Source organism: Netta rufina, assembly GCF_964035555.1.
Source record: "Netta rufina genome assembly, chromosome: Z".
Classification (NCBI taxonomy): domain Eukaryota; kingdom Metazoa; phylum Chordata; class Aves; order Anseriformes; family Anatidae; genus Netta; species Netta rufina.
The window spans coordinates 10,204,712-10,218,098 of NC_140126.1; the positions used below are offsets into that span (position 1 = coordinate 10,204,712).

The following is a 13,387-nucleotide window of genomic DNA, read 5'->3' on the forward strand; positions in this document are numbered from 1 at the left end:
AATCATTTTGATTGCAAGGTAGGACACAGAGCTGTTTAATTATCTGCAAAAGGTTGTACAGCATAAGCAGAACAGTTTTAAAGTATGTTCTTCTATTTCCTTAATAACAGGCAATGCATCTACCTTCCTGGATAGGGCACCTACAGATGGTTTGTTTCTTGTTGTTTGGTGTTTGTTTTTGAGTAATGGACGTTACTTTATTGCAGGAAGTACAAATGAAGTATTATTCTTTCATAACACTTAAAAATACTTTAAGAGCTATAGCTTCTAATAATATACGGTTTTCAAACTTACCTAGTACAAGTTCTGTACTTTTGGTGCTGCTAGCTGAACCATGAGATACTGCATCACTACAGCCCGAAATTCCAGAAAATTTGGAGGAATGAACATCTAAGTGATTGTGTATGGTCTGCCCACACCAGTCAGTATATGGAATGTCTGAGAAATCTAACAGAAACAAGGTATCACGTCTCTGTTACTTGTATTTTTTCTTACCTGAAATGCTTTTCATATTTTCCAGCAACGTTATTTATGCAATACTCTGATGCACTAAGTATGGTAAATGTCAACATACAAAAGAGATGAAAACTAGATTTTAGACAAAGCATGCTAAAAGTGTTTTTAAAACACTATTTTGAATCTTAAAATTCTTTCATAAAAACAACCAACTCTTAAGCACTGACAGAAGTCTAATAAAAATGCATTCACATGTACAGCTCTTACTGATAAATCTATGCTTTTCTGTATAAAAGAGATGGATTTTGTATATGCACAAGTTCTTAATTCATAGTAATTGTTACAGGTCATGCAGAATGGGCTCTGACTTCAACAGAAAGGTGTGACAATCAAGGATTATTCTGGGAAGTTTCACTACACATAACCTTTGATACTTCGGATGCAAAAAGATGAATGTAAAATCCTAACATTTAAGTTCTTGTGCATTTAATAGCGCATTAAAACACATTGGTTTGAAAGGATTTTGAGAGACTACCTAGTTCAACTCATTTAACAAAGAAAGGATCACTTCAAAATTAAATCAGATTACACTATGAAGAGTTTTTCCCCTTTATGTTCAACTGGAATTTCTTTTATTACAGCACATGTCCATGACCTCCTGTTCTTTGGCTCTGCAACTCTACAAGAGAGCCAGGGCCAGGTTCTTGACAATCTCCACATGGCATTTGAGGACTGAAAAAAAGATGAATGCACCACAGCTTCCTCATTCAGTTTCATCACACATCCCCAAAAGAAACACTAACCTGTACGAGTATATGAAGAGTTCACTTTGTTGTTAGGCTGATAACCCAGAATTTGAATACAGACACAATAAAGGCAGTTTTCATCTGTGTGCTCCTGTAGCCCTGTATCCTCTGTATTTTCTAAAAACTGGGAGGCATCAGAACGGCTGGTATTCATTATTTCTGTGAGACTGATCTGCTGTCGGAGCATCTGAAAAGGACTTTTGACTACATCGCCTGTACCTGATGGAAGACCTGTAGATAGGCAGATATCAGGAAAAAACACATACAACAGTTAATAGAACATTCTTTGAATTAGATTTCCCCTGTTAAGGCTAAGAGTAGAAGATCTAGAAAGACCTAAACCTTTTTTTTTTTTTATTTGAATAGTTAAATTCCCAACATTTCTTATAGCATTCCAGAAATAAACATAGTTTTTTAGTCTCAGCTAAATACTATATAACAGAATGTTGCAAAGGATAGACCTCAATCTCTAAACACCTACTGTACAAAGGCAGGGTCAATTCCAATATTGTATCAACAACTGTAACACCCATATGTTACAAATTTTCATAGTATCAAACAACATTGGTAGAATATATCAGGTGTATAAATGATACATGCAAATGAAAACAATTTAAGAACGCTAACTTAGTGCCTCTAACAGCAGGAAACTCGATTCAGTAATGTAGAAACAGGGCTAAGAAATTTCAGTGATGGGCTCTTCCTTGGATGGAAAGCACCAACATACACAATTTTGAATGGAAGTTACCTTATAACAAGACTCAGCAAGCTACAGAAACACTTTCAGGAAAAACAGCTTAATATATTATACTGATAACACATAAAAAAAGATCTTCAAGCAATCTTCTTGTAATAAAGGTCTAGTTAACTAGGACTACAGCTATTCTGCACTACTTTAGAACCAGTATCTATGTTTTGTTTTTAGTTGCCCTACTAAAAAGACACATTGATGCTCTACAGTTTTTTGTCTACTCTTGAAGTAGAAAGAAAACCCTTTCCAGAACAAGCCAAGAATTACAGAGCACTTGCAATTCTCTTGTACTACATTTCATCATCTCCACTGATAAACTGCCTTGGAAACAACAGAAATACAAAATTTACTTTCCAAAATATACATGTAACAACTTTATTGTTCCTAAAAACTCATGGGTAATTAAAGGGAGTCAAAATGTAATAGCTCAATTTCTATTTGGCATTATATTTTTCTTTCTTAGCTTAAATTGTTTCTTTCTCTCATGCGCTATTGCTTCCAGTCTTCCTTCAATTAGCATTAGCTCATATTACAGTCAAAGATACATAGACATACTTCAATTTATTAGATCAAGTTCACGTTGAAACAACAGTGCATTATCTTGTCACAAAAATTAAATGAGTGGTCCAGTATCCCTAAATCCAGAACATAGCTCTCAAATAACCTTCTCAGTAAAGAGAAATAGCCAAACCAACATCCCACCCCAAACAACATATGTACAAATAAAGAAAATTACAATAGAGGAACAAAAACAATACCTCCTGCATCAGGTGCAAAGACCCTAGCTCCACGGTCATCAAATGGAGGTGTAGTTTTTTTCTGGAAATATGGAGTCTCCTTTACCTGGTATAGTCAGGTGATAATCAAAATTAGCATGGGTGATAATCATACCGAGAGGAAAAAAAGATTTTGTGAGGACAATTTCAGGAAAAAGATCTAATTAGAGGATGAAATGAAGAAGGAGCCTTGAGTACTAAAGAAATGCCAATGAAAACAAAAAGCATAAATTTGTGAACGAAAATTTAATAATCAAATCTTACAAACAGAAAGCAAATAGACAAACAGTGGTGACAGGCTGTAAGAAAATCAGTGACCCAGAAGTGAGTACTAATGATCTCTACGATACTGGAGATCTCAGGAGAGCAAAGTAAGAACACCCAGGCCATTTAAATGTTGCCTGTAAAACACTGTAGAATTGAGCGGTGTTGTAGAGTTAAGAGAGAAGAAATGAAGCAACATAAATACACCATAAAGACTGAAAGAAAAAAGAGAAAAAGTCATTTCACAAAGGAAACAAACCAGTATGATAGAAGATCTTGCCTTTGCTCTATCTTCAGTAGTTTTTAAGATTTGTAGAAAGGAATCAAGGTATGAAAGGCAAAAATTAAATAAACTAAAAATGAGAAAGACACTAGTTTACCTGTGACATAGACCATGTCCTGTCTTTGACAATTATGTAATGGAATATTAAAATTAATAAAAATTATGATGCATCACTGTTTAAATTGTAATGTATTTAAACTAAGCAGAGAGATAAAGGCAAATAAGACATCGAAGTAACCAGTTTTTAAGATACATACCTCTGAAGTTACGGCAATACAATTTAATGCTATGATGATAAACATACTAATGGAGTAATATTAAATCAAAATCACTGTAGCAGAAAGTTTACTGTGGGATTACACACGTGATTTATAGTTGACTAATGAACTAGTTGGCCAGTTGAACTAGTTATCTACTAGTTGGCTAAAGAGATATTAAAAATGACCATAGACTATATTAATTTTAGTATAAAAACTAGCTGCCAACTAAAATCCCATGAAAGTATATTTATGCTGCCATTGTTTAATGCTCTTCTAACCTATTCTGTTATTTGTCTAATAACACAAAGCAGACTAGTACTTTTCAGACTACTGCTTTTCTGTTAACTGGGTTAGAAAAAAAAACCTCTTGTTCTCCAAAACGCATTCCTTGAGAGTACCACAACCTGTTCTCTTTCTATAGATCTGATCTATTCTAATGAAAATGCAACTGTTCGTTACCTTTCAGTAAGAAAGTGTGAACAAACCCACTATGTTAACACATACATACCTGAAATATTTCATTGATATCCACTGGGAGAGCAAGGCCAATGTAATCATCAGAGCTTCCATATGTAGCATTAGAAACCATGGAGCGAACAGAAGAGGAACGCTGAAGTGTATTTTGATTAATAGGACTTAATAAATCTTCTTTATCTAATGAAGCATAACTTAAAGCTTTCATGAACCTGTAACATTAAAATAATAATTATAATCTTGGTAAGTCTGTCATTTTTTATACAATACAGATTAGGACTGTGGTCACAAAGACTACCCTCGTCTTCCCATTGTGGAACCCAGAGCTTGTTACTCTTAACCTATAGCTATAGGCTCATTTTTGTACTGTCTCATGTTGTATTACATCATTTGGCAGTTCCTAGGGTAAAAAGATGTGATCTTCGGAAGCCCTGGGACATGGACATGAAAGATATCTGCATGAAACTTAAAAAGCTGCCAACCCTGTAGAAATCTTCTCCAGCTTCAGTCTGCGCAAGTGCATAGCCCAGAAACAAATCAGTGAAGATGTAGGCTTTTAAACTGCTAAGTCTCATTTTTTGAGCACACCTATCTATATTCAGAATGTAGCTTTACTGGATATTCACAAACTCAGACCTAAGCAGGCACCTCCCTGCAAACATGAAGTGTGGACATGCTAGGTACCAGAGAGACAAATGGGGAACACTTTTTCCTGTGCTCTAAGGGAGACTTAGTGGGTGACTTTTAAGTGTGGAAGGTCATTTTAGTCAACTTAATAGTATGAAGAACAAACTTGAGGCTGCACAGTGAGCAGTGCTAAGTGTGGCAAGTAAATGGAGGAACAAACAGAAAAATAGGCTGGGAAAATGAGACAGGAGATTGGAGGTTGGAGAACATGCCCCTCAGCACAGGTCAGAGTTCTGGTAACGGAAGTCTCACATGGCCACCTCTCATTTTAGTTCTCATTCAAGATTAAAGACCTATAAATGCTTTCTGTTAACTGAACTAAAGCAGATTGTCTATGCAGAGGAATAAAACTTCCTACTCCAACACGACCATATAAGTGCTAATATGCCATGACAAACTTCTCCTTTTCATCACCTTTCCTACACTAAATGGTTTTAAAAGGAAAAAACAAACCACACCTCATTACGGCTTATGTTAAAAAAGAATTAAAATTGAAAAGGTAAGAAAACATAAGTATTAAAAATACTAACTATGCACAGCACATAAGAACTATTACACCACTGTCATGACTTTGGCTGGGATAGAGTTAATTTTTTTCAGAGATGTTTATATGATGCTGTGGTTTGGATTTTTGATGAAAACACACTGATGGGTTGGTTGCTGTTGAGCAGTGCTCAGACAAATCCCAGGATGTTTCAGGAAGGGGGGACATCTGGAGTGATGGCATTTGTCTGCCCAAGAAATCATTACAGGTGATGAGCCCTGCTGTTCTGGAGGGGCTGAACACCTCCTGATGATGGGAAGCAGTGAGTGGGTTCCTTGGTTTGCTCTGCCTGAATACACGGCCTCTGCTTTACCTGGTGAGCTGGCCTTGTCTCAACCCCCGAGTTCTCACACTTCTACCTCTTTGATTCTCTCCCTCTTCCCGCTGGGTGAGGGATGAACAGCTGTGTGGTGCTGAGCTGCCTAGCAGGGCTAAACCACAATGACCAAGGCTTAATTACAAAAATCACACATTATTTATTCAGTGGAATTACTGCCTCATTTAATGCATAGTACATGACTGAACTGCACTGAAAAAGACTGCATGTATTGGCCAAAGGAGCACTGCTTTATTCACAGCAGAAGGGTAAAACATTGAGTAAAATGAGGCAATAATGTAATTATAGGCAAAAAATAATAAAGTCAGGGAAAATAAATTTGGAGAAGTTGATTTTATCACTCAGCCACAAATTCAGTGTTACTGAGAAACATACTGACTTTTTAATAAAAAAAATAATTTACAGAACAATTTTCTACAGGAATCTCTACATGCTTTCCAAGTTTCAAATTTTACTAGCATGGCAGCTGAATGATCCTACCAAAATTTGAACAATTCTATGTAATATTTACAAATGGAGAAGGAAGGAAATTACTTCAAATTATTACAGTCTAGGAGCTAAAGTACAGCAAACATTTGATTTCTTAGGCTGAACATTCTACCTCAAAAATAACTTCCTATAATTTTTTGGTTTCAATATGCAATTAGAGCATCTTCCCATCCCTAAGAGTTTAACAAATTTATACGGAGATAAGAATAAACTGTTGTGTTTTGATCTTGTGAGACTCAAGACACTATTATACAATGGGAAAATGCATAACAGATTAGAGACATCACTAGTTTTCCCAATACTACCTAATTCTGACCAATTTTAGTTATAGTTGCAGTGACTTGCCATTAAGACTCAAGTCAGACTTCAAAATACAGATAGTTACTAATTGCATTAGTTATCTCACAATAAAACATTCAACCATTGCTCTCATTACAAAATTACAAAATTCCAGATCTAAGCATTAATCCTAAAAGTTTGCCCCGCTTCTCCTGGAAAAGCAACTGGATACATTACAAATAGGGCCAAGTGCTGGTAAGTTTTCATGAAATCATGTCTGGAGTTAATTAGGAGAGAGCACTATGATAGGATTTGAGACATGCACCTTGACATTTTTGACTGGTCTTTAAAAACAGGTGAAAAACTTTGCCTTACAAAACATATGCAAAGAAATAAGCTTTTCAACCTTTTGACAGAATGAAGCAAGTACAAAAATCACTGAAGCTAACTGACTGCTACTTGCTATGATCATCCGAATTTGTGAATAAAGCATGGAAGTCTTTCATAAGACTCACAGAAAGTTGGCTTTGGAAGACAAAAGGGATAGAATCTCTTTCCATTTTACTACTTGCACAGCAGTTAAGGGTAATATTTAACTGGAAGCAGTAATTTACGCTAAAATTAAACAGAACACAATGATTCAGTGGATAGACTATGCTGTTACCAAGAAAGAAAAACACACAAACTAGTTAAATTAAACCCTTCCCAATCAACTATATCTAGCTAAGACAAGCAACCATCTTTTGCAATATATATAACTAAGTTTTTAACCTTCTCAGAAGGATGACAACTTCAGTCATTTTGGTTCAATGGTACATAGGTCAGCTCAAATCCTTGCACAAGATACCATGACCAGCGAAGCACTAGAAATACTGAACACTGGAATCACTGAACACTGGAATCGAGGGCTACAAGCTCTTCAAAAGAGACAGGCAAGGAAGAAGGGGTGGAAGTGTTGCCCTCCATGTTAAGGAATAGATTGATTGAAAAAAGCTGCCTTTGAGAAACAGCCACAGACAGATTGAGAGCTTGTGGGTAAAAGTTAAGGACCACACTAAATAAAGGACATGTGGTTGGGGTCTACTACAGGCCACCTTATCAAGGGAAGTCTGTTAAGCCTGTTATCTACTTGTACTTCTGTAAGGCCTTCGACACAGTCCCACATGACATCCTGATCTCTACATTGGAGATATATGGACTTGATAGGTGGATAATTCAGTGAATAAGGAATTGGCTTGAAGGTCACACCGAGAGAGGGGTTGGTCAACAGCTCAATGTCCAAGTGGAGGCCAGTGACAAGTGGTGTCCCTCAGGGGTCTGTCCTGTTTAATACATTTATCAGCAATACAGGATCAAGTGCACTGTCAGCAAGTTAACAGGTGACACCAAGTTGAGTGGTGTGTTTGATACAACAGAAGGAAGAGCTGCCACCCAGAGGAACCTGGACAAGCTTGAGAAGTGGGCTCATGTGAACCTAAGGAGTTTCAACTATTTTTTTTTTTTTTACAGCACTCAGGAATTTCTCATTAACCTATTCTTCTCTTAATATCAGTACTGTTCTCAGTGGAGATATCTAGCACCCTGCAATAACTGTCACTTTTAGATGAAGTTGGAAAACAGAAAAAATATTAGAACAGTATGTCTCTAATTTAATTGCTTTTCTAGCTTTGAATAAAGAAATTAGCACAAAATAACCTCTTACCTGCTTGGCGTTAGCCGAGAATCCAGGCTGCCAGACTTCATGGTAATAGTGTCAGTAAAAAGCACATCCTTTGCTGGAGATGCTAGGGCTTCTGAGTGAGATAGTGAAGGATGCATCCTCTGCTGTTGTAAGCGTTTTAGTGTAGCATAACCAAAGGCATCTCGAGAACTTGTGTAGCTGAAATTATAGTCAGCAAGACTCTTTATTGTAGCAAGAGAAGGAGCTTTAAGAGACTGGGCTCTTCGAGGAAGCGTATGAGAAGACCCTGGGGGTACCAGTGATACAGAGTTTGATTTTGAGAGAGGCAGGTGGTTAGACTGTGGTGTTGAACAGTGAGATGGTTTAACTGTTTTTGTGCTTACCACAGTACTCAAACTTCCACAGTCAGTGTCTACATTTGTAGTGTCCACACCTACAGTCTCCCTTGAAGGGCTAGAGCTCATTGAGCTTATGCCACTTGTTGTGGTATCTGTATTAAAACTTAAGCTACGGCTCTTGAAATGTGTTTGTGTAGTACCATCTCCTATTAGCCTTTCTCTGCTTGTGTTTTCCCGGTGAATTTCATTTCCGAGACCTTTTGGCAGCTTCAAGTCATTTTCACCAATACTCGGGGTACTATCAGTATCTTCCATGTGCTTACTTCCAACAAAAGAAGTTTCTAATCGTAAAGTCTGGATTTTAGGAACTCTGAAAACAGGGTTGAAATCTTCACCAGTAGGAAAGTCTATGCTACTGGAAGGTTCTGTTACAGTACGATTTCGCCTCAAGCCCGATTTACTGTCAGATGATGTCAGCTTTCCTCCTTTTGGATCACTGCTACTCCTGTGTTTTTTATTAGGGAGAGTAAGCGAATTTAGAATGCGATTTTTTACAAGTCTGCTAGAGGAAAAAAAAGGAAAGGGACTACGGTCTTTGTCCTTTGAAGGTCCAGGTCTGTCATAAAATATTTGTTCTGCATCTTCTGTAATATCTAGGAAGAACGTACTAGTTGAAGTACTACCAAAACGGTCATCCTCCATGATGAACATACCTGAAATGAGATGAGACTTTTGTCAATAGAAACAATCATTTCTTCAACATGCATCAACTGAATCATGCAAAAGCAACCTATTCAATAAAAGCCCAAACTGCAGAGCATGTGGTTTATTGCAATTTTAAATTCAACGTTTTTTCTTCAGAACTTAGCACAGTAAATGAAGTATCTTCAGGAATACCTGAGCTGCATGTTTCTGTGCTTCAAAAGAAAAATCACAGGATCTTATTTCAGTGCATACATGTATAACCAACTACTAAGACTACAACTGATACACTCCTTTAATGATATCTAAACATGCTGTATTTCTGGATTCAAATTCCAAATATCAATAACACTAACAATTTAAATATAGCAAGGCTATATATACTATATTTGAGACATCAACAACAAGAAAATAAATGTGCATTTGAGTATGCAGTTTTCTGTAGGGTATTGCAGCAAACTACCATGACTTATCCAAGTGATAAGACAAGGGGAAGTGGCCTCAAGTTGCACCAGGGGAGGTTTAGTTTGGACCTCAGAAGAAATTTCTTTACTGAGAGAGTCGTGCAACACTGGAATAAGCTGCCCAGAGAACTGGTTGAGTCACCATCCCTGGAGGTCTTTGAGAAACAAGTAGATGTAGAACTTAGTAAAATGGCTTAATGGGAGACTTTAGTACTAGATTACAGGTGGAACTAGATAGAGGTCTTTTCCAACCTGACTGATTTTTATGACTTGACATAAAAATTAATAAACTGCCCTAATGTTAAAATTCCTTACCTTGATGCCAAACATAAATCTAAGATGTTGTTTTCTCACTTGTCTACATCTCTTTGAATGTATGTAAAACTGTCCCCTGGCTTGCACTTTTCTCTGTTGGTAATATCACCTTTGAACCACTTGCCTGAACCTCATCCTGACAAGAAGTTGATAACAACAACAGAATACTTGTTTTGTCTTCTTTTTTTTTTTTTCAACTTACTTGAAGGTGCAGATTCACTTTCACTGTTATGCCTAGAACTGGTGGACTCAGAGTTCAAGCTAAGAGTACTGGGTATAGAAGAAAGTTCATTGCAGAGCTGCTCCATGTCATCAGGGACCACTGGCCAAGGCTGTCTACGACTGTGTCTCACTGCATCCCAGTTGTGATGCTTCAAAATGTCACATCCTTGTTTAGTTTTGGCTATTAGACCAAGCACGTAGACACACGTTCTGTATTTAACGTATATATAGAAAAAAGAGCAACAATAATAGCATCTAATTTAACTAAGCTTTTCTCCTTTTTTGAAAGGAAAGTTTCAAAACAGTTCAGAAGAAACTTCACAAAATTGCCACTTTTTGTTTCTGATTTTCATTTGTAAATCAGTAGAAACTTCAGTACACTAAAATATCCAAAATGCATTAAGAAATATAATATATAAAAATGAAACTATCATGCTTTTTGTAATAATTAAAACATTGATACAGTAGCACTATTAGGCAAAAGAGCCTAACTTATGCTGTCTTTTAAAGACTCAGAATAAAAATGATAAAATAAAAATGATGAAATAATAAATCAATTCCAGAGATATACACTACATATTTGAATTACTTTTTAAAGGAGGCAAAAAGTAATATAATTCCCCCCCCACAAATTTTGTTTGCTTGTACTTTTGAACTTCCCAAACAATTCTGAGAATCCTCTCAAACACTGTCATCAATAATCCTTAATAATTGATTAACAAATCAATGGCAAAATATGTATCCATGTGAATATAGTACAGGCATTTGAAAACCTACTGGAACTATCATCTTCAGATTTTGTTTAATAATTAAATACACATACCCTCTAACAGAGAGAACCTCGCAGTGTTGGGCAAGCATCATTATATCAGGAATTACATTCTCCTCTTGAAGCAAATTAAGACCCCAATTTGATGATCCAATATTGCCCTGCAATAAAAAATAGTTTGTCAAATAAGTTTTGATTTTGATGGGATCTGAAGCACCGTTGATGTAAAGTATTCAACACTTTTGTTTGTAAGTAGCAGAGTTCCCAACCACAGCCTCTTAAAGGTATCAGAGCAGTTTCTCCCTCCTTTTTAATATCACTTAGTCATGCCATTGGTATCTCCAAATCCAGCAAAGGACTGAGGATACTTGTAACAGCTACGACTGCCACAGGTAACTATTATGTATTTCTCAGTTTACCAGTTCTACTATAGCCAGCAGTGTAATTTTTTTTTAAACTTATTTTACATTCCTCTTAAACAGGCATATTATTACATACCTACAATGTCTTCCAGTAATAGTCACCCTGAACAAGTGTTCCGAAACAAATTTTGGGGAATACAGAAAAAAGGCAAATGAACACTTAAGGTGGTAAAGCAGCTTTAGAAGTGCAAATTGGATAGACACATACACTAGTTTTTTTCCAGGTTATCCACAGTACTGAGGATGTCATAACCATATATTCACAGGCAATCATCAGCAGCAGAAACTTTCCTCGAAAAAACTTTGAATTTTGGAACACTACAGTAGATGTATCACACAGCAAGTTGTAATCTCTGGCTTCATACTAATACTGATGTTACATGTGGCAATCTGTTCTTTATATTTGTAAAAAGTGACAACAAAAAAAGCTCAGAATAAAACAGATGCAGTGAACAATCTTCATCTGTTATTCCAGTTATGGTACAGAATACCAGGTTGGCTGGGGGAAGAATAAGTTGCACATTTTATGAGAAAAATACCTAAACAGTGTGTTTTTTTTTTTAAAGGATTTTGCTTAGATATTTCAGAATCAGAAGTTGTAACAGAAGTCAAACAGCTGCAAAAAGATTGTAAATCTATTACTAACCAAGGCCCAAAGGGCTGCTTTCAGCTGCTTAATTCCTTCCCACTTATCCAGCATTGGGGAACGAACAGTGTAACTCAGATCCGTAACGATACTCTGATGGAGAAAAACAAAAATCAAAAATGAGACACAGACCTTGGTGAAACAGGTTTTCTTGCATTTTTAGCAAACAAGGAACTAATTTGAAGTACACACCCTGAAATAAACAGTCATAGTTGTGACATAGTAAGCATAAATTAGTATCAGTGGTAATGAAGGTGGAAAAATGTAACGTAACCAGTGAATGCATCAGGTCAATTTGGATTTTATATGGGTAGCGTTCATCAGTTTAATACAGGAAATTATATCACTTTTCGCTTGATTTTTTCAACTATTAAATACAATTCAAAACATAATTTTGTAAATTCACATTAAAATTCAATTTAATTAAATGAAGAACTGATTCTTATACACAGATTAAAAAAATATTCCTACTTGCAAGCTACTTTACTAGCTGCTTTACTTCTTTTTTTACTAGCCATTTTAAGAAAAATAGTGCAAGGTATTTCTGATATTTCAGTGCCCAGAAAGAATTTTACATGAAATTTACATGAATTTTTTGGCTCCAAAACACCTGAGACTTTCATAATCTACTTATTTTGCAGTGACTGTTTAAATGACATCTCTTGAAACATTTTCTTAAAGAAAGTCACAGTACTCTTTAAAATCATTCAAATTTTAAATCATTGCTATCCTCACCTGAGACTCCAATAAATGGCAGCCTGTTTTATGGTGCACTAGTTGGCCATAAAGGTGAACTGGAAGGTAGACATGTGGTCGCTGTAATCTGGTAGGAATAAAAACCATATCCTTTTTCAGGAATTCTGAAGCTTTCCATTAATGTAAGTTACATTGCATTGTAATACAATGAGTTACTCTTCATCTTCTTCAGATGAAGAAGATTCTTGTGGTGAGTGTTTACCTTTGATTGCTCCGACGAACATAGTTATCACCATCAACAGGTTTGCGATATGTTGTAAGTGCTTCATTAAGTTGTTCTTCAATCAACTCAACATACTTTAAGTTATATTCCTAAAATAATATAGACAAATGTTGATACACTACGTTCAGGTGGTTTATTTTTTATAGTAAGGTACTTTATAAGGAAGGAACAATTGAAGTGCTTAATGAAGGATGAATTTCTTTATAATTTGAATGTGGTGCTCACCACAAGTACTGTACTTCATATATAGGATTTTGCAGAGTCAATTGATTCCATAATTACTTCAGAGAAAGTTAAAAATGGAAGGAAATATTTCACTTTTTACTTTAACCTGAAAAATCTCTACTGAAATGCGTGGTAGTCTGAGAAGTAACAGCTTACAAAGTAGTCAAAAACTACCTAACGGCCCATAGGATTGTGACCTTTACAAGATGTTTAACTAG

The 13,387-nt window shown here is 36.0% G+C and overlaps 1 protein-coding gene across 2 annotated transcripts in view; it reads right to left on the reverse strand.

Moving 5' to 3' along the window:
* The window catches only part of RICTOR (RPTOR independent companion of MTOR complex 2), a 77,842-nt gene that overhangs the window by 6,720 nt on the left and 57,735 nt on the right, over nt 1–13,387 (reverse strand). For both annotated transcript variants that reach the window (XM_084305256.1, XM_084305255.1), the window contains 10 exons: nt 12,924–13,033; nt 12,701–12,788; nt 11,966–12,058; nt 10,952–11,058; nt 10,109–10,338; nt 8,109–9,138; nt 4,105–4,282; nt 2,772–2,856; nt 1,260–1,493; nt 295–447 (listed from right to left, as the gene is read on the reverse strand). In XM_084305256.1, coding sequence (XP_084161382.1) covers nt 295–447; nt 1,260–1,493; nt 2,772–2,856; nt 4,105–4,282; nt 8,109–9,138; nt 10,109–10,338; nt 10,952–11,058; nt 11,966–12,058; nt 12,701–12,788; nt 12,924–13,033 — 2,308 coding nt within the window. The remainder of the gene's footprint in view (nt 1–294; nt 448–1,259; nt 1,494–2,771; nt 2,857–4,104; nt 4,283–8,108; nt 9,139–10,108; nt 10,339–10,951; nt 11,059–11,965; nt 12,059–12,700; nt 12,789–12,923; nt 13,034–13,387) is intronic.